The sequence below is a fragment of the Sparus aurata genome, chromosome 8 (genome assembly GCF_900880675.1).
Source record: "Sparus aurata chromosome 8, fSpaAur1.1, whole genome shotgun sequence".
Taxonomy (NCBI): domain Eukaryota; kingdom Metazoa; phylum Chordata; class Actinopteri; order Spariformes; family Sparidae; genus Sparus; species Sparus aurata.
The window spans coordinates 1,980,869-2,004,547 of NC_044194.1; the positions used below are offsets into that span (position 1 = coordinate 1,980,869).

The 23,679-nt window shown below is 40.3% G+C and overlaps 4 protein-coding genes across 4 annotated transcripts; all 4 read left to right on the top strand.

The window, feature by feature from the left end:
- Window positions 1-342: 342 nt before the first annotated feature.
- On the top strand, window positions 343-3,509 carry tmed6 (transmembrane p24 trafficking protein 6). Its single transcript, XM_030425926.1, has 4 exons — window positions 343-1,209; window positions 1,462-1,588; window positions 1,730-1,905; window positions 2,966-3,509. The coding sequence occupies exons 1-4, from the start codon at window positions 997-999 to the stop codon at window positions 3,197-3,199; spliced, it is 750 nt and encodes a 249-aa protein (XP_030281786.1). The 5' UTR covers window positions 343-996; the 3' UTR covers window positions 3,200-3,509.
- Window positions 3,510-3,874: 365 nt separating this feature from the next.
- On the top strand, window positions 3,875-6,443 carry LOC115587029 (uncharacterized). The gene is made up of 2 exons (XM_030426583.1): window positions 3,875-3,909; window positions 5,344-6,443. Exon 2 carries the CDS (start codon window positions 5,350-5,352, stop codon window positions 6,094-6,096), a length of 747 nt encoding a protein of 248 aa, XP_030282443.1. The 5' UTR covers window positions 3,875-3,909; window positions 5,344-5,349; the 3' UTR covers window positions 6,097-6,443.
- A 557-nt stretch (window positions 6,444-7,000) lies between these two features.
- On the top strand, window positions 7,001-9,610 carry LOC115586547 (transmembrane emp24 domain-containing protein 6-like). Its single transcript, XM_030425693.1, has 4 exons — window positions 7,001-7,201; window positions 7,890-8,016; window positions 8,103-8,257; window positions 9,069-9,610. The coding sequence occupies exons 1-4, from the start codon at window positions 7,001-7,003 to the stop codon at window positions 9,288-9,290; spliced, it is 705 nt and encodes a 234-aa protein (XP_030281553.1). The 3' UTR covers window positions 9,291-9,610.
- Window positions 9,611-11,772: 2,162 nt separating this feature from the next.
- On the top strand, window positions 11,773-15,319 carry LOC115587025 (DNA-directed RNA polymerase II subunit RPB1-like). Its single transcript, XM_030426574.1, has 2 exons — window positions 11,773-11,846; window positions 14,033-15,319. The coding sequence occupies exon 2, from the start codon at window positions 14,041-14,043 to the stop codon at window positions 15,304-15,306; it is 1,266 nt and encodes a 421-aa protein (XP_030282434.1). The 5' UTR covers window positions 11,773-11,846; window positions 14,033-14,040; the 3' UTR covers window positions 15,307-15,319.
- Window positions 15,320-23,679: the final 8,360 nt, after the last annotated feature.

Below are 23,679 nucleotides of genomic sequence, written 5' to 3' on the forward strand. Positions count from 1 at the left end.
TTTAAAAATGGAGTCCGCTAACAGAAACTTAACAACAGTCATCCGGCTCAACACAGAAGTTAATCATTGTTTTGGATCGTAATTATGATCTGTGCGCAAAAGGGTTGAAAAGCTAGAGCAGATGATAAATAAACTAAAATGGGACTCAGTAGAGAGCATACCTCCGCCAACAGTACCCTTATGAAAATATATATATATATATTTTAAAAACATTTAGATTCACCAGATCCAGATGTTTTGATCCACATCAAATTGTACTCGCTCAGACATCCATTCTTTATCCATTCTGAGAACATTAAAAAAAAGTAATCTTGCAATGTTAAAGAAAGTGAGAAAACATTTCCTGGATCCACATCCAAACATCGGAGCTGTCTGTTCTGTGCTGAGACCCGTCCTCCATCCAAGTACAGTGAAACTGGTCCAGTAGTTTCTGTGACAAACCAACAACACAAGGACACGAGGGGACGACATGACCTCCTGCAGACAGCTGGAGCTCAACCTTTAGATCTCTCCATCCATCCAACAACCATCCAGCTGAGAGAGCGAGCTGGATCTATAACCTTCTGTTAGGGAAAAGTCTCTTTACTGTTGTCAGTGTGAACATGTTGGCATGGTGACATTAACATCCAGCCCTCCTCTCTTCCACCAAGACTAAGATCATCCTGATTTTCAGCATTAAAACTGAACATTCAACATCATTTCAGGTGCAGATGGATGTTTTTAACCTAAATCCTGATTGTAGCTGCCAAGAAAACTATATTTCCACATGTGTTCACTTCTGTCTGAACTGTTCAGTGTTGTATTGGAAGAGATTGTGTTCAGACTTTCTTTTATCTCCTCCCTCAGACCTGCAGGTGAACATCTGTGACGGCCTCCCAGTTTTCCCACTGACTCAGGCCACAGTTTGGCTCCAGTTAATCATTTCTGATCTCCCCGCGCTGCCTCACGCTCCACCTGCACCTTTCATTTGGAGGAGATTTCTCAGTTTGTTCAGACATGTTGTTCACATGTCCCTGCTTGTTTCTTGTCCTTGTGTTTTGGGGTCGGGTCGGCGGCGGGCCCATGACGGACCCCCATCCAGGCATGTCGGACCAGGAGCTGTTCTGGGGCTCCGACCAGTACGACTTCTCCGTGGTGCTTCGTGCTGCGGGGATGGAGTGTTTCTGGCACTTTGCTCACCGTGGAGAGAGATTCTACCTGAACTTCATGGTAAGAAGGAACACACTGAGGCCTCGACACGTTTCTGTCGACATGAGCACGTTTTCATGTTTACTTTGATTTTCAAGCCCCCCAAAAATGTGGTTTTAATCTCCAGTATTTCTTTGTTACAGTAGATTAACATCACAACATGTTTTATCACACTTTAAAGGAAAAGGTCAAAATATGAAAAATGTAAATCCACGAGCTCGGCCGCACGTTGAGGATGTAAACAATCCACTGAGTTGTGTTGTGTGTCTGCAGGTCCAGTGGGTCACAGGTGTGGCCAATGACAGACACCTGTCCGTCAGCGTCAACGCTCCCAGCGGCCTGTTAGTGTCGACTGTTGATGACGCGAAGGGTCAGATCAACTTCTTGGCTGAGGAAACAGGTGTGTGTGTGTGTGTGTGTCCGTCTGTAACACTGCTTCACCTTTACTCGTTCACTTCCTGTGAATGAAGCTGTCCGGTCTCATGTTGTTGTGAACTGTGTGCTCAGTCGCTCTCTCTCGCTCGTTTGTGTGTCCGTCCAGGTTTCCATCAGATGTGTTTGAGTAACTTCCACAATCGCTTCGGCAGCATGCAGATCTTCCTCAGCTTCGGCGTTTACTACGACAGCTTCCAGGACACCGGCAAGCTCAAGGAGGAAGAGAAGAAGAAGAAGGAGGAAGTCAGCAGAGACCTGAACAACACACTGACCGTCATAGAGGTACACACACACACACACACACACACACACACACACAAATATAAATGTACTTAAGTACAATGTTGAGGTACTTGTATTTCCACTTCACTACATTTTGTAGGCAAATAGTTTAATTTTAGTTTAGTTTAGTTCCACAGGCTGAAGATATTTACAAGTTTTATTCCTCATTAAACGTCCCACAGTTTAATTCTGAAGCTCTTCATGTGTTAAAAACAGTTAGCGGTTGCTAACACGTGTGTGTACCTGGTTGTACCTGGTTGTACCAAGGTAATTTGGTCTGTACCCTTAAAAGTACCATGTTCGGTACATTTTGTAGGCAAATAGTTTAAGTAGTTACTTTTGTTTCCACAGGCTGAACAAATTTACACATTTTATTCATCATTAATGTCATCATTAATTCATGTGTTAAAAACAGTTAGCGGTTGCTAACGAGTGTCTGAATGAGTCTACAGAGGTTGTCGGGGACATTAAACGTCCTCACAGTGAACACGGAGACTCATCTACTCACTAGTCCGTCTTCACAGGCCACTTTAGTTACACACTGTTCTAACTCTGACTTTACAACTTGTACATTGATCAGTTTATAGAAAACCTGGATAGTAATTGTGCAGTAAGACTCTTAGTGGTGGTGACGTTTCAGTCATGTGTCCGTGATGTCGTCTGTTTGTAGCCTAGCATTAGCTTCTTACTGCTGCACAGTTAATTTATAGTTTAAACATCACAGCGTGGAGTTCATCTGTGGAGAGTATCTGGATCATCAGAACCTGGATGGATCAGAAAATAAAAAATCTCATAGGCTTCTTGTGGAGGGAACCAGAGTGACGTCCCTGCACCGCTCAATCATGTGAATGACATTAACAGTATGAGTAGTAGCAATAATCATAAAAGTCAGATTAATTGTTGTAATATTTAGTTATTAACTGTAACTGTACAATCTTTTCTAACCTGTAACAGCAGCAGGGAGTGATGATACTATTAATTCTGTATGTCAGAAGTAACTGTAGTATTTGTTAGTTTAATAATTGTAGTATTTTTATCCGTGTGTGTTTTTCTGTCACAGGATGCGAGTCACAGAGTGTCGAGCTCCGTCTTCCACATGTTTCGTTACTACACTTTCGGCCGCATGAGGAAGAGCGCCGACTACTTCCTGCTGCTGTCCAACTCCAAGTACATCACCTGGTGGTCAACGGTCCTCAGCCTCCTCATCGTCACCTCCGGCTACCTGCAGCTCCTCTTCCTCAAAAGACTCTTCATCACCAAGACGTGCACGGAGGCGGAGAAGCCGCGCTGCTGACGGACTCAGATCTGTGTTCAAACACCTGAATCTGTCAGAGGATGCTGGTGTTGTGTTTGTGTGCGTTGTAATACTTTACACACAATAACAACACAAAACTCGCTTTCTTCCTCTACAGAACAACATATGTGTGATTTCTTTATCCAGCATTAATTGGTTTGTTTGCTCTTTTTGTCAAATTTACACTTTTTAACTTCAGATTGTTCTTCCTGTTTTGTTTCGGTTGATTTCTAATGTTGGATACTAAATGAACAAACTTCACCAGAGAGCTGATTAAAAGAATAAAAGTTATGTTTCCTCGTCCTCTGAATGCAGCCTGTTCTTCTTCTCTACTTCCTGTCACCTCTACAGTAAAATTAAAAAATATTGTGTGTATATCAGCCGATATATTGATATTGGAACTTTTCTCTTCCTGATATCGGTATCGAAATCGGAACCAAAGGTCTGTTGGTCTGTTTCTGCAGCGCTGACTGGTAGAACCTACAGCGGCCTGTTGGACAGCACCGAGGGAAGTTCTGCAGACGAGTGGACGCAGGTTCAGCTCACTGTTCCAACAAACCGCTCTGACTGTGAGCTTCTGGTAACTGTTGTGATTAACAGGACGAGCAGGTTCAACAGTCAATTAAAAGTTGTTACTACGTTTGTGGATAAGATAGTTCAGCTGGTGCCACTTTCATTTACTCTTTGATTCAGACGAGCTGCTGGACAAGGTAAATATACTTTCAACATTTTAAAGATTTTTAACAGAACTCCATTCAAATCTTTTATTCAATTAATTTTGTGTCAGTTTTTATTTGATGAAAGAAATGCTGAATTTCTGGCTTTCTGGCGATTGATACATTTTGTATATAATTCAGTTGTGTTTTATTATTATTGTTGTTTTTTCTTCATTGGACAGTAACAGAGGGACCGGTGTCTGACAGTGTCCTAACAAGTAATCATAAGTTACACTCGTATAAAAGTAAAAGTTTTGTTTTAAAATATGACTTTGGTCACTCAAACAAATAGTTCTTGACTTAGAGTCTAAAAGTATTGACTATGAAGTGTATTTAAGTTGCAAAAGTAATTTTCTGGCAATACATATGTACTTAAGCTTTAAAAGGACAAGTAAAAGTAAATGTTACATATATTTACATGTGTACTTTTCTGAAATTGGAATCAGTCCTTTATCTGATTGCTAATTAAGAAATGTTCTACGTCGGCGATCATGCAGCATTTAATCTGCAAAGTAACTACAGTACAGTAGTAACTAAAGTAATCAAATACGTTGAGTGTATCAAAATTGTACTTAAAGCTCCGGCTTGTAAGAAGGTTGATTTTTTTTGTCTCGTTCTGACGCTTTGAGATTTAACATCGGGTCGTCACCGTCCATAAGTATCTTCGGTACTTAAGTAAAGATACTTAAAATAAATTAAAGACAAAAAGAAGATTTAACATTTAAATGACAGCTTCACAGTTAGGATGTTAAAACTAATTTCCCTACTTTTAATTTGTAAGAAGTTCCTCTCTGATACAAAATCAAGTGTTTCAATGTGTTTTTGAGCATTTTTACACATCAGCTCAGGTTTTAGCTGTTATTTGTGCACTTGTTTGTAGGACAAGAGAAGAAAAGTTAGAAAAATGTGGCCAAAGGAGTTTAAAACAAAGAACAACATAATAATAGACTTAATTATAACTTTGGTCTTTGTTGAAAACTCCACCCGCTCTCACACAAAAGCCAACTAACGGGAAGTATTCATGATTGACTCACTCTCTGTTCTGGGAAATGACAGCCATCAGTTCAGTACGGTGGCCCTGAGGGTCAAAACACAGCAACATTTTAGAAAATACGACAACGTTTGTAGCACAGACGTGTTTGACTAAATGAGAGTTCAAAGACGGCAGAAAAACAGAGAGAAAATGGAGGAAAGTGATAAAAGAACCAAAGTCGCTGATGAGTTTTAGCAGCTGTTTAATGTAAAGAAGTACAGTTAGTTGACTATAAGCTATGTACTTCATAAAATAGGAAAACCAAACCAAAAAGGTAGATGAGGACAATGAGAGAGAGGATTGTCACACTTCAGGTCCAGTTCACAGGACTCACTTCAGCTCAGGTCGGGTTTGTTCCTTTAGTTCACTTCAGTTTTCTGTCTCTGTCTCTACAGCTCATCATGGAACTAGGAGATGTGCTGGGTGTCGTAGACTTGATCTTGTCTGTGTGCAAGACCATCTACAACATGGCCAACGATGCAAAGGCCAACAAGAAGCGCTGCCAACAAATTGCAGAGAGAGTCAAAGTTCTGGAGGATCTGGTTCTCACCATCAGACAAAGAGACCGCAGCAGAATCTCTTCCTCTGTGTACAAAGCTCTGATGGAGCTCTGCAGAAGTCTGGACTCTGCTCAGACCCTCATCATGCAATTCTCCCAAACCAAAGCCTTTGTGGGCTTCGTGATGTCCGGCAGACTTAAAGACAGGTTCAATGACATGGACAGCAGACTGACAGATAACCTCCAGGTCCTGTCAGGGGCTCTACTGATCGAGCAGGGGGACGTACTGCACAAAGTGTATAAAACTGTAAGAGGACGAAAACAACCTCCAACTCGATCCACATCACCAACACCATCATCTCTCTCGAGCATCATGGCGCCCATTCAAATGTCCGTCCCCACAGCCGCCACGCCTGCTCACAGCATCATGTCCCCCATGCAGATGTACAGCCCCACGACTCTCACGCCTGTCAGTTACATTATGGCTCCCATGCCTCTACCAGGAACCATGACCCCCGTTAGTTTCTCCACTACCGTCATCTCCACGAATGCAAGAGTGTCTCCTGATGTCATCAAGTCCCTCATAGGCCAACAGTCTCTCGTTAGCATCAACCCCTCCATGACTTTCTCAACACAGAATCTGTTCTAAGATGTCCGATGTTCGACAACTCTCTTGTCTCGTAAAACAAAGGAAAATGCTTGACGTCCAAAACCTTATTATGAAACCAGAAGTGTGTGACTGCATGATATTTACTGACAACAACACACTGGACAATGGTTGCTTTTCCTGTTCTCATTAGGTCAGAAACAGGACGCTGTTATACTTCTTCCAATACTGTGCTGATATTCCATAGACTTTCCGGTGGTCTTCCTCTGCTTGTGTGTGTCTCTATCTTTTCTATTTATGTATATACGTAACCATCAGCTGTCTTCAGGTGAACTAGTGTTATCTGTATTTTTATGATTGTCAAATAAATCCTTCTGTGTTTCCCGTCATTTATATTTGTTTAATCAGGAGACGTTTGCCTCGATGTCTTGTCTCCAAAAAACCATGTCAGAGGTGAACATAAGGAGGTCATTATGTAGTTTTGAAGAAGAAATTCAAAGTCAGAAACTGCTTTCAGAGGAAAATAAGGTCCCAGAACACTGTCTGAAGCTAGAGAGGTGGCAGGGTCCGCCACATATAAACAAAGTAATCCAGTACAAATTGTGTCGTCTTTTAAGGTCAGTTTGATAAACCATTTTATTCAGTCATGAAAACAAAGAGAGTTTGATTGTTTAGTTAGTTTGTTTCTCTTCTCATTAACATTTCTTCCCCTTAAAACCACAGACTGCTCCTTTAAGTAAATTACACCATGCAGAGTGAGTTTCATGGGATCAGTTTAGACTTTCTGTTGTGATTTTATCCACGGAGGTCTGGTCACTACAGTGTGTGATTGTGGTTGGGTTACACTGACTGCAGATGTGGTTAATGATTGTTTTCCAGTTGATATCTAAGAATCAACAGCAGAAAGCAGCGGGCTCCTTCACGTCCTCCACATCCAGCTGCTGTCATGCTGCTGAACGCTCTGCTCCTGGTGTTGAGCTCTCAGTGCGTCTGGGCCAGAAAGTCTGAACCTTCCTTCGATGAGGCGGATGCAGGGTTTTTCAGGGGATCAGATAAATATGACTTTGCCATCGAGGTTCCTGCTGCAGGGGTGGAGTGTTTCTGGCACTTTGCCCACCAGAGTGGAAGCTTCTATCTGATGTACCTGGTGAGAATCTTTAGACTACACCTTTAGGATCAGGTTTCATCTCGTCTTCAAAGATAAATTTGTTTATATTTCTATATATGGTCTATTTGAATGCATAGTTGGGTATGTTTTTGTGCCTTTTTGCCACATCAGGCTTATCACACTGGCTCTCAAGGTGATCTGGTTTGACTTGTGGTCTTTGCTGGTGGATAAGTGTGTGCAAAGGTCTCCTGTACACAAATACAGACCTGTGTAAGCAGTATATATGCTGAGACGTGGGCCCCTTTCTTTGTATGTGGATAATTAACTTGATTTGATAGTTAATAATTTGGCATAACAAATCTGTGGAATAAATGTTGGTATTGTTCCAACAGTGTCCAGCTGTTTTAAACCCAGCTGCCAGAATAAATGTTCACAATGTTCGTTTCTGCAAAAACACAGATGCCTTGAAACTTGACTTTTCTTTATGATTCACCTGAACAGTTTCTATTTCAAACGTTTGTTGTTAGGTATAGGCACAAATCACTTGGTTAGGGTTAGGAACAGATGTTTGGCTTAAAATACCTGGTTCTGTTGACATGAAAAAGCTGGAAAATGTCCCGACTTCTATTCAAAAATACCTTGTTTGTTACCACGAAGGTTGCTTGGAAATGCACAACAGTCTATTCATGGGACTTGCTGATTTTTAACTATGTGAGTGTGACCACAGGTACAGTGGGCGACAGGGATGGCCAATGACCAGCGCCTCTTCGTGACAGTCAGCTCACCACTCGGCTCTCTCATGGCTTCAAAGAACCAGGCTGTCGGACAGATGAACTTCCAGACTGAGGTGACAGGTAGGACCGTCAGAAACACCACAATCGATTATGCATCCAAAAAATATTTTTATTGTCTGGAGGTAACTGCGGTCACCTTCCAAAAGGTTTTTACAGGATGTGTTTTGGGAACCACAACAACCAGTTTGGAGGCATCAGGGTCTTTATGAACTTTGGCGTCATCTACGAAGGCTTTGAAGAGTCACAGAGAGAGCTGGAGGAAGGACAGAAAGTCCTCAACAGCACTTTGGGTGGTATTGAGGTATTTGTTGTGCTTCCAGTCTCACAGATTTTGGTGGTGTTACTGAAAGTTATGAGGTGACAGACTGATGTTGGGAATGACAGACTTACTTCAGATGCTTCATTACTTTGTGAATATACAGTTCACCTCTCTATCTCGTCTACCTTTTCAAAAATGTCATGTTAAATTTGGATTTCTCTTGTGTAAAGACACATTTTTCATTTAACATTTTCATGTGATTGACTATTTTTAAAATATCAACCAAGATTTTATCACATGAAAAATAATTATGTCACATAATATACAAATACAAATTTATATACGTATATGAACCAAAATTCTAAGGTGAAAAGAAAATTATGTCACATGTGAACGGGACTTTTTTACAAGTGTGGCTTTTTTCACCTATGACAGAACTCCCACATGTGTCTTAACATTTTCGCATGTGATGACAAACATTTACAGGTGGTTTATAGGTTTTTCAAATGTGGAAATGAAATTCCATAAGTAGAAACAAAACATTGTGCATGAAATGTGCTTCGCCAAATTTTTTTTAGCATTTGAAAATAAAAGAAAGTAAGTAAGTAAGTGGTGGTTCTTAACAGTTGAAAAGAAAATAATGATTTACATTTTCAGATGTGAATGACATGTTTTATCATTATTCTTTATTTTAGTTCAGTTTGGATGTTACATCTTGAACATGTCTGAAGAATTACATTTTTTCATATATAACTGGCTGTTAGAATTTCCACATATGGACAATCTGTTGCACACTACGACACAGTTACACGCAAATCACATGAAACTTTACGATGTTCCATGTTTGGTGCAGGAGAGTGTACAGAGGCTCCAGAATCAGATCTTCCACATGTGGCGTCATTACAACTTTGCCCGCATGAGGAAAGGGAAGGATCACCACCTCCTCCTGTCCAACCTCAACTACGTCACCTGGTGGTCGGCAGCCCAAAGCTTCATCATCGTCCTGTCAGGATACCTGCAGCTTCTCGTCCTCAAAAGACTCTTCCGCACAGACTCCAGCAGGCCGCGATGCTGAGAGCAGAACATCCACACCTACAGATGATGTCATGATTTCTACTTTCTCATATAAATTTTTATTGATACATTTTTGGATGAGATAAAGATGCTGCACACAATCTGAAGCTAGTGTGTACAAACCAACAGCTAATCCTTAAATACAGCAGGTCACCTGATTATCATTGAAAGGTGATCGTCATTTGGGAATGTTTAGGAAAATAAATAGATCAATGTAAAAAACATTCAGCAGCCTGGTCAAGCTGGGTGTCTTTAAAAAGGCTGATCAGCTGGGTTCTCTCCCAGACAGGTCCAAGCTTCTGTTGGGACTATTTTTTAATTATATCTTATGATGCCAAAATAAAATCAACTTGTCTTCTCAAAGATTTATTGATCTCATTTTACATCATTACGCATTTTAATGATGAAGGAACAATACCACAATTAGAAATCTATTACAAGTAAAAGTCTTGCATTTTAATCAACCTGTTAGCCAGAACTATTCTTCATGTTTAAACTACATATTTTTATTGGTTCAGTTTCCAGGTGATGTCGTGACAGCACTTGATTTTTTCGTCTGGTTAGTTTTAGGCACTAAATCACTTTAGTTAGTTAGTTTGTGATGCTACAAACAGCTGGGAAATGTCCAGATAAACATATCCAGCTGTTCATGCTTACAGTACTGGTCTGAACAGTGATCAGTCACTTCGCAGCTGTCTTGTCAAGCTGTCACGAGGAGCTAGTTGCAAATACTTTTTACACAGTTTAGTCCTTAAGATTTTAGGGTCATAAAGGTCACAAGGGTTACAAGTACATTCAGGGCATTTAGCAGATGTTTTGTCCAAAGCGACTTACAATAAGTACCTTTGTCACAAGAAGGAAACCACAACATATCACCGTCAATAGAGTAAGAATGAAACAAACAGACACAATGTTAAAGCTCTGATCTGAGCATTGTAGTATAGGCTCTGATTGTAAAGATGCACGTGCTAAAATGAGCAGCAAGTTTTTGCCACATTTAAAAAACATATGTGAATATTAATATATTACTTTTGACCAGATTTACAGCAATATTTGTGAACTTTGTGATTGTTACTTTTCTTGTAAAAAATATAATGTAAATGTAAATCCAAATAAAAATGTTATATCTAAATGTTAAATTTTAAATCTAAATGTTAAAGGCAGCGTGAATTTGCATATTAGCTAATTATTAAGTTTCACCCGTGACATTTAAATTTAACATTTAGATTTAGATTTAACATTTAGATTTGACTTTTTGATTTAAGATTTAGATTTAACATTTATATTAATATTCAACATTTCTATTTATATTTAACATTCAAATTTTACATTTAGATTTAACATTTATATTCAAATTTAACATTTTAATTTAGATTTAACATTTAAATTTAACATTTAGATTTAACATTTAACATTTACATTTAAATTTAACATTTAAATTTAGATTTAACATTTAAATTTAATATTTAACATTTATATTTAAATTTAACATTTAGATTTAACATTTAACATTTACATTTAAATTTAACATTTAAATTTAATATTTTACATTAGATTTAACTTCTAGATTAAAGAGTTATAGTTACATTTAACATTTGTATTTAAATGCAACATTTTACATATGGATTTAATATTTAACATTTAGATATAGATTTTTTATTTAGATTTACATTTACATGATATTTTTCCAAGAGAAATATTGCTGTAAATCTGGTATAAGTAACAGTTTAAAATTCAGGTATGTTTTTTAATCATGGTTGTTGCTAAATGTGACAAAAAAGTAGCTGTTTATTTTAGTATGTACAACTTTACCATCAATGCCCCATTTCGTAGCTGCTCTTCAGGCCGCCTGTCTGAGCTGTTGAATGATCAAAACTTACAGGCCTGCAGGACCAGAAAGTTAAAAACATGGAGTAATGCATTTTTAGTTCACTGTTAAACTCTGAATATGTATCTGCGTCTAATTTATCTTCAATGTACAGAGCCCCTAAAGGTCTTTCTCGACTATCCCTCAGCCCGGGATATCATTTGAAAATGGCAGGTGGATAGGTGAACACTATTTATTCATTGAAGTGTAGTTATGGCGAACTCATTCTGCATCATGATCAGGACTCACAGTGAGGATAGGGAGTCTAACGATTCTGTGAGTGCTGTCACTGACTTCATTTACAGGCTTTCATAAATCATACAATCCATAGTTTCAGGTGGTGACGATGATCCACATGATCACTCTGTGTGCTGTCTCCTGTTGTCATGATATCGAAACCTCTCAGTGTACTTTCCCCGTGACTTCTCACTTTACACGCATGCCAGAGCTCATAACGACCTACATGATTGGTGCCAATGGATTGTAGCTCTTAAAAACTCAAACAGGACAAGCAGGTTTAACAAAAAAATATTGTTTTCCTGCGGCGCTGTGATGGCACACCATCATAGATGCCACGGATGTTTCATATGAAACACCTGAGAAGAACAGGGAAGACGTTTGTTTGCACATAAGTACTTAGTTTATGGGATTAACTCTCTGGCCTGCTTGGATCCGAGCGCCGGTCAACAGGTAAATAATCTCTCAAGGTTTTTTAATCATCAACTGAATGTCTGAAGTGAAAATCTACAAAATGTCTTTTCAATGGCAACAAATACTCTTTAGCTTGATGACATCCCTTTCATTTAACCCAGCTAGTTTTTAAAAGGTTGATTTTGCTTAAAAAGAGGAAGATTTTTTGTGGAAATTTACATTTAGTAAATTTTCAAATCAACTTTTTTAAGATAATGGACATTGAAACTGGGTTTGTTTGCTCTAAATTAATCTGAAGCTGATTCAAGGCTCTAGCAGGCAATCCTTTAATCATTAGTGAAATTAAAAATAAACAAATTGATTTCATTTCAATTGAAGTCAGTGTTACTATTATTCTCTCCTAAGAGAAAGCATGCAGCATACGTGTATGAACTAAAATGAGGACTGGAGTCTCTGTCAGCTGTGTTAAACAGGCACATACATTCTATATTTGTGTATAACATTTGCCGAATTTACAAGAGGGACCAAATAATTTAGAATTTATCATGGATAATCTTACACAAGGTTTATAAAGTTCGTCCAAACTCAACAACACATACAAATTGAGAGATTTTATAAGAGGGTCTGGAGAATTCCTATCTGTTGTCATCTCCTTGCTGTTGTCGACGGCTTGTGGCGTAGCTGCTGTATGTTCACAAATGCATTTTCTCCATAGAATTGATGGTGTCATTCAAATTGATACAAAGAACAGAATAATTCATACAACATCATAATGCAAATCGACTACTGTGACTTGAAGCATCCCGGTCCACAGGCCTTGTGTTGTGAGCAGTTTTACGTCGGAACTATTTTCTTTCTACCGAACCACCCAGCTACACCCAGAAAGCAGACTGAAGCGTGGATGTGCTGATGGATGAGAGGCTAGTTAACAAAGCTAGCTATTGAGGTGTCTGGATGGCAACACATTCTGATTTTTGAATTTACTTCTTGATGTAGATGTAGATTAAATGATGACTAATTATTTCTCCTCATATGAGTTAAAGAGTGCAGACAGAGTGAGGCTCACAGCTCCAGGGGTCCTAAAGTAGTTTTTCAACTGGTGAAGGCTAAAGGTTAGCAGACAGCAGGCCATCATAAAGTACTAAAACCTGAAGTTGGCCCCCACCAAATGGTGGGAGATGCCCAAACGTTTATGTTCCCATAGAGGGATGGGGAACCCATCTCGGTCATTTTGGGGACAAGACCTACAGTTGACCGCAGCCAGGTCAGATGAGTTAGGGGAGAAGACCAATTAGAAGAAAGTGGGTGTTTACTGGGAAAGGGGCTCTAAAGGCCAGTGCAGGGAAAGAAACAGGGGGTGGCACTTGGAAAACCTCCTAAGAGAAGAAGCTGAGGTTTTGAGGGAGCAGAGGGCAGAGCATTTTGGCATTGTTTTGTCCACAGATTTGACAATATCAGAATGCGGCCGCTTCTGATCAGGACTCAAGGTGCTAGATTTTGTTTCAATAAAGATTGCTTCTTCATGCCACCCGCCTTGACTCTGCAGACTCCTTTTATGATCAAACTACACGCCGACACGTAAGGAACGGAAGCCCAGAAACCACACTATGCTACAGCCCAGCTAAGGAGGATGGACGCCATTAATGTTTACATGTCACACTGTAATGAGCTCAAGCCTATTGTCTTTGAGCAGATGCAGCTTCCATCAGCACAGTTAAAGTTTAATCATGCAGAAATAACAAAAGAGAAACAGGAGATTTAGATTTCTGGGTGTTACTACAAACAACCAATCAACTGTTCTGAAATGAGCAATATCATGCTAGTAACCGTCAGCACTGACCACGTCTGTAGGCTAGAAAATAAATAAATAACCCAACATAGTTTTCTTTTTTATCTTCGTGAAGATGAGCCATGAAGCTTTGCAGTAAATGCAAATGTTTTGTTCATTTTCAACTTGAATATCCACATATTTAACTGCTATTCATGCTACATAGAGCGTGTGTTCACAGCCACTCTTATCTTTTGACTTTGTCATGTCATCTTAAAGATTTGACTTGAGACTTGATCATTTGAAAACTCAGGCAGTGTGATCATCTTTATGTGGAGACTTGGCTCCACATTACTGACTCTTGAAGAAATGCTTTAAATTGAAATGTTTTTGTTAATTCAGCCCCGTTGGGTTCACTTCATTGTGGCACCACCTAACTGCCTCTCTGTTTCTACAGCTATCATCATGGATGTGCTCAATGTCATGGGTCAAGTAGGAGATGCCTTGGGTCCAGTAGAATGTGTCTTATCCATGTGCACGGCCATCATTGCGATGGTTCAGAATGCAAAGGCCAACAAGGAGCGTTGCGAGCGAGTCGCCAAGAGAGTTAAAGCCCTACAGGACCTGGTTCTCACCATCGAACAAAGGGGGCCTGGTCAAATCTCCGTCAACGTGGTGAACGCTCTGAAGGAGCTCTGTGACAGTCTGGCTGCTGCCAAGCAGCTGATCGTGAGGTTTTCTCAAACTAAAGCTGTAATGGGCTTCCTAAAGGGTTCTGCCCATGAAGACAAATTCAACAAGATAAACGAAAGACTGTCTGATAACTTCCAGATCCTGTCTGGGGCGCTACAGGTGGAGCACGGGAATGTGCTGCACAAGGTGTATGAAACTGTAACAGGAAGGAGACAGGAAGAAGAATATTACAGTGGACAAGCCAGCTGCACCAGCCCCACAACTCCCATGCCAGACCCCAACACCATGCCCTCCATGTATAGCCCCACAGCTCCCATGCCAGACCCCAACAACATGTCCTCCATGTATAGCCCCACAGCTCCCATGCCAGACCCCAACACCATGTCCTCCATGTATAGCCCCACAGCTCCCATGCCAGACCCCAACAACATGTCCTCCATGTATAGCCCCACAGCTCCCATGCCAGACCCCAACAACATGTCCTCCATGTATAGCCCCACAGCTCCCATGCCAGACCCCGGCACCATGTCCTCCATGTATAGCCCCACAGCTCCCATGCCAGACCCCAACAACATGTCCTCCATGTATAGCCCCACAGCTCCCATGCCCTCCATGTATAGCCCCACAGCTCCCATGTCCTCCATGTATAGCCCCACAGCTCCCATGCCCTCCATGTATAGCCCCACAGCTCCCATGCCCTCCATGTATAGCCCCACAGCTCCCATGCCCTCCATGTATAGCCCCACAGCTCCCATGCCCTCCATGTATAGCCCCACAGCTCCCATGTCCTCCATGTATAGCCCCACAGCTCCCATGCCCTCCATGTATAGCCCCACAGCTCCCATGCCCTCCATGTATAGCCCCACAGCTCCAATGCCTGTACCCGGAGCCTTTGCCCCCATGCCTGTCTCCATGCCGGTCTCCACCACCTTTGTCTCCCAGCCGACCTTCAGACCTGTCCTAAGGACTGTTGCTCCAGTGCGAGCACCAGTTGCCTCTGTGAGAAATTATGTAGTTAACAATTCTTATTTTCAATAAAACAATGTGAACACAGTGCAAGAAGTGATGATCAAGTGTGACATGTAAGGGAGGGCCGGAGAGAGAGTTGTAAACTCCATTTGTTTCTCTGGTGACTTAAAGATACAATATGTGAAAGTTTGGTGACATATTCAAGTTTAGCAACTGCTGGAAATGTCTGCAGAGGTGTGAACATCAGTTCGGATCCCACTGGGTCAGATTAAAACAAAGTTAGAACACAGCATTAACAAAATGTTTGATTTAAAATTTCAGAGTGACATCTCAACGCTTCTTCTGTCGGGACTGATGCTGATCAAATGCAGCAGAGCAAAGTTACAGACGTTTTATTAGAGACATATTTAGGACAAATCCCAAAATTAGCCACTTTAGCACATTTTCGCACCATCTGTATCATTTTAGATTCTTTGTGTTACAGCCAGGAAACTTTTTTATTTTCTTACATTTCACTACAAACATTCAGTCCGTCTAAACACAACTGTGTTGTCCTTAAATCTGTAGCGTCTCAGCTGATATACAGCATATTGTGTCTGGATTGTGCAGCTTTGTGAGCCGGCTCAGTTGTTGTTGCTTCTGCTTTCGTTTCTGATTATTGCAATTGGGTTTGGTTTTCGGGAAGAGATTGTTATGATGTGCTTCTTCCTGTTGAGTGGGTATGCTGCATGACTATGTTGCTACGTGATTAGCATGCCCTTTTATGGTGTGTCGTGTAATATGACACCCACCTGAGCAGGGAGTTCTACAGGTTAATCACATTGAGCTCCAACATGTTGCATCCCTCCTTCTTACAGTGACATAATGTCGTGTTATTGAAGGTCTGATCAGCTGATGTGAACCAAACCAGTTGCTCCTTGTTAGTAGAAATGAAGTGAGGTGTGAGAACGCCCTCTAGTGGAGCTCATGGCAAACTGCAGCCTGCTGACGCATGAGGACCTGCTCTTGATACGTAACTACACAAAATCCCATGTTCTTATTTATGTTGAAAGAAACAATGCTACACTTTACAGAAAATACAGTAGAAAGGTGGCAGGGTCCGCCACATATAAACAAAGTAAAACAGTATAAATTGTGTTGTCTTTTAAGATCAGTTTGTTTATTCAGGTTATTCGGTCATGATAACAAAGAGAGTCGGTTTAAGGATAACGATCTGTAAATATTTAATTGTTTCCTGGGTTATAAAGGTACAATTTATGTGCAAACAGTTAGGCATTTCTGTGATTCTGTTTAACTTTTATTTTGCAAAACAATCTGCATCTCGACAGAGACGTTGATTATTACTGTTGGATTTAACACACAGCATGAAGCTGTCTGTGTCTGTTATCTGATTTAACCAGCGTCTGTGCTGAACCCAACCCCACTCCTCCCATCAGGCTTTGGCAGCATGCCATAGACAAAGACTCTGCTCCTCTTTTACTGCAGAACACAGTAGTACGCTCTAGTTTCATACGCTAACTTTGATTCCACTCTTTGCAGTATGTCCTCCTGCTCTGCCAGCTTGTCTTCCTGCTCGTCCAGCTTCCTCTCCTGTTCAGCCAGTTTGTTCTTCTGATCGTTCAGCTTCCTCTCCTGTTCGGCCAGTTTGTTCCCCTGCTCTTCCAGCTTCTTCTCCTGGTGGACATGCAGAGCCCCGGAGAGAGTCACAAAGGCATCAGTGAGACTTTTGTTCAGTGTTTCGAACTCTAATTTGTAGTTGCTGGCTTTAACCATCTGAGTCACCGGATATTTCTTGCTGAAACTGTTGAGCAGCTCCTTCGCTGACACCAGGATGGTGTTAAGTTTTTCCAAAGCTTTGCTCACGTCTTCAGAGTGTTGGCCTGACTCCCTCTCTTGGACGAACGCCACCAGCTCCTGCAGCGCTTCAAGTCTGCTCAGGATGTGGGGGCATTGCTGACCATTGTTCCTCATCGTATCAAACATGTTGTAGAAGCTCCGGAGGGGCATGATGACATCCATGATGGTCTGAAGAGACAAGGAGGGAGTTAGCAAGGAACAAAATGGATAGGATCATTTTAAGCCTCTGATATCTGGTAACAAAGGTCATAGCTGCTGATCAGCTGTGCAGTGCAGAGCCCAACCTTCAGAAGGAACAAACACCCAGACAACCATCACATCAGATACATATATGATGTCTGACAATTTATTCAAAACACTTGCAAGTCACAAAAATCAGTGAGTTGTGAAGAAAGCAAAATACCGTCTAGTTTTGAGTCAAAAAATCACCTCGCTCAATATTCGTCACAAATAACAAGGCAGAAAAATCACAATAAAACTGATCATATCGACAGTCGCAGTTATGCAAAAGGAGATTTTGTCTGTCTGTCTTTATCAGTTCCTTCATTTTTTCCCATCTTTCCACAGTAATCCATGTCACAATTCAAGGTCCCATGTTGCTCGTAAAGACCACCATGTGAGAGAGATGCAGCATTTGGTGTCTCCACTGGTAATCACTGGTAATCGCTGTAATCACTGGTTGTGGGTATAGCCCCACAGCTCCCATGCCAGACCCCAGTCGTACCACTGGGCCTCTTTATAACTAAAAATGTTCTAACAAGAAGCCAAGATAATTTATATATTGAGAAGAAATTATTACTTACGGTAAACTGGACGACAATGCACGATGTCTGTCTGAATGCAGGTGTGTGCGTGAAATGAAATCAAACAAAGATGTATCATCCTGTAACGAAGGTCGAGCTGATAAGTTATCTTCCTCTCCTCCTCTGGCCATCGTCCTCCGGTCAGACTCATCACAGATTCACAACTTTTGAGATTTTTAAACTGTCAGACACAAACAGAGTCACTGTCCTGCACAGGTTGGTCTCTAAAGATCAACAGGTTTCTGTTGGAGACCCGCTGAAAGACCCACAGAACCTCTGCAGGTCTTTGCAGCTCCACAGTTACATAACTCAGAGATAATAAAAACTGTATTTATCAAAATACAGACGGTTGAAGGTTAATTGGCAGCCTTCTTTATAACGCAATAAAACTGTAATTCGGAATGATATAATATGATATACTGATGACATCCAACTCAGATAAATCAGACTTTAACTGTCTTCTTGATCTACTCGTCCTCACCTGCATCTCATTCCCTCATCAGCCGTTCTGCTCATAAACAAGCCCGATTCTGTTCGTTTCCCTACATTCCCGTATGATCCTCCTGGCTGTGGCTGCCTTCCTGTTCTCGTTCTTGACTCCATTAATTGTACAAACGGCCCATCACTGCGTAGAGGCTGTGATTGTCGTGTTGTCCTTGTTAGAAAGATGCAGAGTTGGACAGAATCTTGTCCCTGAAGCACATCACAGCTCGATCACTGCTTTGGTTTCAAAGAGTTTTTAAAAACAATTTGATAGAGAAATCTGCTAGAGAAACTGGAAACATCTCTACAGCTCATATCTCAAAACCCTGCAGCTCAAATAAATGAACAGTATGACAGGTAGGAGGAAGTAAATGTATTTTTTGGTTTCGGATTGAACTTTCCATTTAATCTTGTATTGACCACAGACCTTATTTCAGGCATTTAACCAAAACCCAGAGACTAATAAACTCATTTCAAGCTTTTGGACTCCTGCAGAGTTCAATTACAACATTTATGAAGCAACCAAACCAACTAAGAGGAAGAAAATTATCAAAGTCAATTAGATGAAGGCCTAAAATGAATGTGTTTCCCAGTGCAGCTGCATTGACTCATCCATTAGTTGTAAACTATTTAGCTAATAAATGAATATGAGTATTTTTTTAAAGGAAGAAAGTGGAAATTCTTTGATTCCAGCTTCGTAACTGTGAACATTTCTGGGTTGCTTTATGACAGTAAACTGAATTTCTTTGAGTTGTGGACAGTGTCGTAATAAAAGTACCCAATCGAGTAAAAGTGAAACCGTTGAGCTGAAGTGTTTATCTGTTTATCTGTGGTCACTGAAAAGTAATTTATACATATATTTACAAGTACTACTCTAAAGTATCCAGTATTCATATTTTCATATAATTTTCAAATCTGATTGGTGACTAAATCCTTATTTTATAAATGCTCTACTTTGGCACTGATACAGTTATTTGTAACTGAAGTTATCAAATGAATATATTTGGAAATACTCAAGTAGCTCAAAATTGTACTCAAGTACAGGACTTGGGTGAATGCACTTAGTTACATTACTTCACTGGTTGTGCATTTGAGAACGTCATCTTGGGCAGAAGGAAACGCTGATCTACATTTCAAAGATCAAACAGACAATCGATTAATTAAGAAGAATATCAACATATAACAATCAACACTGAAAATATGTATTGAGTGAGTATTCATCTGAGTTTTACAGGTGTAAATCACGTGTGAACAGTGAGGCGTGTAAGTCACTGAGTTGTTTTCTGAAAACGAAACAAAGTTTTATCGTCCTCTCATTCGGGTCAGCTGATAAGTTATCAACCTGTCTGTGACCTCACAGCTCAGAGATGCTCGACGCCACGTATGTTTTTAAGGTTGCGTGCGTCTCCAGGCAGCTCAGATTAAACAGACGACAGCCTCGTTGTCCTGCTGGAAACATTTGGACGTTTCAGTTAAGTTTTAGAGGCTGAAATGTTTTATAGTTTATTTGCAAAACAGAGAACCAGGAGAAAATGCCAGGTAGTGAATAAGAAAACAACTGCATGGTGACACTGTGTTTAATGTTACACTGCTATGGATTGTGGGTAATTTTCTTCTGCAAAGTCAGAAATGCAGACTTGTGGAAAGTTGTTTACATCATAGAATAACTGACTTGTATATTCATGTTGCTGGTCTTTAGTGATTCATATTATATCATATTTTTTGGGAGCAAAAATTTCAATATGTCACAGAAGTGAAACACTGAAATATCACAACATCACTGACTCATTTTGAGAAGATTATATATAAACCTATGTTTTGCACAAACTAGCAGCAGATGACAGACTGAGAGAAACTCCTGCAATGAGTCAACATTCATAACTAATTAACCTGATTCTGACACTCGGAGGTGAATAGGACTTTGTCTGCAGGACTCAAATTGTTAAACTTTATTGACACCACTCCTTTTTCCATGAACAGTGTCTCCATTACTCTGGATGATAAAAAGCCTGGTTCTGTTCGTTTCCCTACATTTGTGTATGATCCTCCTGGCTGCGGCCGCCTTCCTGTTCTCGTTCTTGACTCCATTAATTGTACAAACGGCCCATCACTGCGTAGAGGCTGTGATTGTCGTGTTGTCCTTGTTAGAAAGATGCAGAGTTGGACAGAATCTTGTCCCTGAAGCACATCACAGCTCGATCACTGCTTTGGTTTCAAAAGAGTTTTTAAAAACAATTTGATAGACAAATCTGCTAGAGAAACTGGAAACATCTCTACAGCTCATATCTCAAAACCCTGCAGCTCAAATAAATGAACAGTATGACAGGTAGGAGGAAGTAAATGTATTTTTTGGTTTCGGATTGAACTTTCCATTTAATCTTGTATTGACCACAGACCTTATTTCAGGCATTTAACCAAAACCCAGAGACTAATAAACTCATTTCAAGCTTTTGGACTCCTGCAGAGTTCAATTACAACATTTATGAAGCAACCAAACCAACTAAGAGGAAGAAAATTATCCAAGTCAATTAGATGAAGGCCTAAAATGAATGTGTTTCCCAGTGCAGCTGCATTGACTCATCCATTAGTTGTAAACTGTTTTGCTAATAAATGAATATGAGTATTTTTTTAAAGGAAGAAAGTGGAAATTCTTTGATTCCAGCTTCGTAACTGTGAACATTTCTGGGTTGCTTTATGACAGTAAACTGAATTTCTTTGAGTTGTGGACAGTGTCGTAATAAAAGTACCCAATCGAGTAAAAGTGAAACCGTTGAGCTGAAGTGTTAATCTGTTTATCTGTGGTCACTGAAAAGTAATTTATACATATATTTACAAGTACTACTCTAAAGTATCCAGTATTCATATTTTCTGAATCACTGTTTTGTTTTTAATAAAAATCTGATTGTTGACTAAATCCTTATTTTAAAAATGCTCTACTTTGGCACTGATACAGTCATTTGTAACTGAAGTTATCAAATTAAAGGCTGAATATGTAATATGCTTATTAAAAGCAATATTTTTTCAAAAATAATACATCCACAGGGCGTTTAGAGGGGCGCAGATTAAAAGTAATGCGTTTCCTTGAAAAATAATATTTAGTCTGAAATAAATAATTTAAGAAATTTTGACGGGTTGACAATGACTTCCTGTTTACATCGTACCAGCCAAATAGCGGCCGGCATTGCGGGTTGCCAATTTCGCAACCTCGGCAAAGCTCGGCACAGCCAGGCTGACACTGGGTAAAATGGCGAGTCTGTAAGCTCTTCAGAGCCCCAGCGAACGGTGCGTTATCTGTCCCAGCAGCTGAGTGACCTGAGAAGAGCAAAAACCAGAGTAAATATCGGTGAAGCATACGCTCGATGGACTCAGGTAAAGGATTTCCACGGCATCAAAACACACGCGGAAATGGCGAACTTTCTCCTGGATCGGTAAGCTAACTCGCTTGCTAACTTAGCTAACGTTACCTGTCAGTCAAACTCCTCTGCTATACTTATTTTCATTATATCACGTTGATCATAGATATGAGAATACTGATCGTGACCCATCGACCTCCACACCCAGTAAATGGAGGAAACTCAATCCTCCTGCCCTGTCCAAACCTGGCAACCCGACCACTGGAATTACTTTTTTGTTGTCGCGACTACGATCTTGAGACACTAGATGGTGGCATTCAGCTCATATTCCATATTTCACCTTTAATTTGCCTCCAGAATGTGGTGCAGTTCAGATACAAAGTAACAAAAAGTGGAAATACTCAAGTAGCTCAAAATTGTACTCAAGTACAGGACTTGGGTGAATGCACTTAGTTACATTACTTCACTGGTTGTGCATTTGAGGACGTCATCTTGGGCAGAAGGAAACACCGATCGACATCTCATAAATCAAACAGACAATCGATTAATTAAGAAGAATATCAATATATAATAATCAACACTGAAAATAAGTATTGAGTGAGTATTCATCTAAAGAGTTTTACAGGTGTAAATCACGTGTGAACAGTGAGGCGTGTAAGTCACTGAGTCGTTTTCTGAAAAAGAAACAAAGTTTTATCGTCCTCTCATTCAGGTCAGCTGATAAGTTATCAACCTGTCTGTGACCTCACAGCTCAGAGATGCTCGACGCCACGTATGTTTTTAAGGTTGCGTGCGTCTCCAGGCAGCTCAGATTAAACAGACGACAGTCTCGCTGTCCTGCTGGAAACATTTGGACGTTTCAGTTAAGTTTTAGAGGCTGAAATGTTTTATAGTTTATTTGCAAAACAGAGAACCAGGAGAAAATGTCAGGTAGTGAATAAGAAAACAACTGCATGGTGACACTGTGTTTAATGTTACACCGCTATGGATTGTGGGTAATTCTCTTCGGCAAAGTCAGAAATGCAGACTTGTGGAAAGTTGTTTACATCATAGAATGATTGACTTGTGTATTCATGTTGCTGGTCTTTAGTGATTCATATTATATCATATTTTTTGGGAGCAAAAATTCCAATATGTCACAGAAGTGAAACACTGAAATATCACAATATCACTGACTAATTCTGAGAAGATTATATATAAACCTATGTTTTGCACAAACTAGAAGCAGATGACAGACTGAGAGAAACTCCTGCAATGAGTCAACATTCATAACTAATTAACCTGATTCTGACACTCGGAGGTGAATAGGACTTTTTCTGCAGGACTCAAATTGTTAAACTTTATTGACACTTTACTTGTCTTTATTGTTAACTTTATTGTCTGCTTCTCCAATACTAAAACAGGAGGAGGCATCGTTTTCCCCGGTCACTATCCTCAGGTAATGGAGGGACAACTAGAATAAATGTAGAAACTCTAAACTGCAAAAGAAAAAGAAGGAGCTTGCTGATGGAGGAGGCGAAGAAGGTGAAGGGAGAGAGTGACGCGCTCCAGTGTTGTGTCAAAGTCTGTTCCCTCGTTGATACGTGTTTCCTCAGACCACCAGGACTTGAGACGGGCAGTCGCCCAGAGAAATGGTGCCCAGTGACGTAACTGTATGTTGTTGTGTATTATTCTATGTATTTTTGTCTCCTATGGATCATGTCTTGTTCTTCCATCCTCCGTCCCCGATGTCAGATAGTAAACCGCAGAGGATCAGTGTCCATCATACAGTGCTGGTTGTTAAGATATAGAGGAAAGATGCACGTGCAGCATTTTTTTCTCTCAGCGCACGAAGGCTTAATCTCAGCACTCCTGAGCGCACAGCCGATGACTTAATGCCGGAAAATAAACACTATGTGGACACAAGGCCTACGTAACCAAACCTACCCACATATTAATACAACCTT

Coding starts and splice junctions, on each gene's coding strand:
- tmed6 (XM_030425926.1), top strand. CDS start 997: ATGTTGTTCACATGTCCCTGCTTGTTTCTTGTCCTTGTGTTTTGGGGT. Junction 1,589..1,729: donor CTTCTTGGCTGAGGAAACAG/GTGTGTGTGTGT, acceptor GTGTCCGTCCAG/GTTTCCATCAGATGTGTTTG. Junction 1,906..2,965: donor ACACACTGACCGTCATAGAG/GTACACACACAC, acceptor TTTCTGTCACAG/GATGCGAGTCACAGAGTGTC.
- LOC115587029 (XM_030426583.1), top strand. CDS start 5,350: ATGGAACTAGGAGATGTGCTGGGTGTCGTAGACTTGATCTTGTCTGTG.
- LOC115586547 (XM_030425693.1), top strand. CDS start 7,001: ATGCTGCTGAACGCTCTGCTCCTGGTGTTGAGCTCTCAGTGCGTCTGG. Junction 8,017..8,102: donor CTTCCAGACTGAGGTGACAG/GTAGGACCGTCA, acceptor ACCTTCCAAAAG/GTTTTTACAGGATGTGTTTT. Junction 8,258..9,068: donor GCACTTTGGGTGGTATTGAG/GTATTTGTTGTG, acceptor TGTTTGGTGCAG/GAGAGTGTACAGAGGCTCCA.
- LOC115587025 (XM_030426574.1), top strand. CDS start 14,041: ATGGATGTGCTCAATGTCATGGGTCAAGTAGGAGATGCCTTGGGTCCA.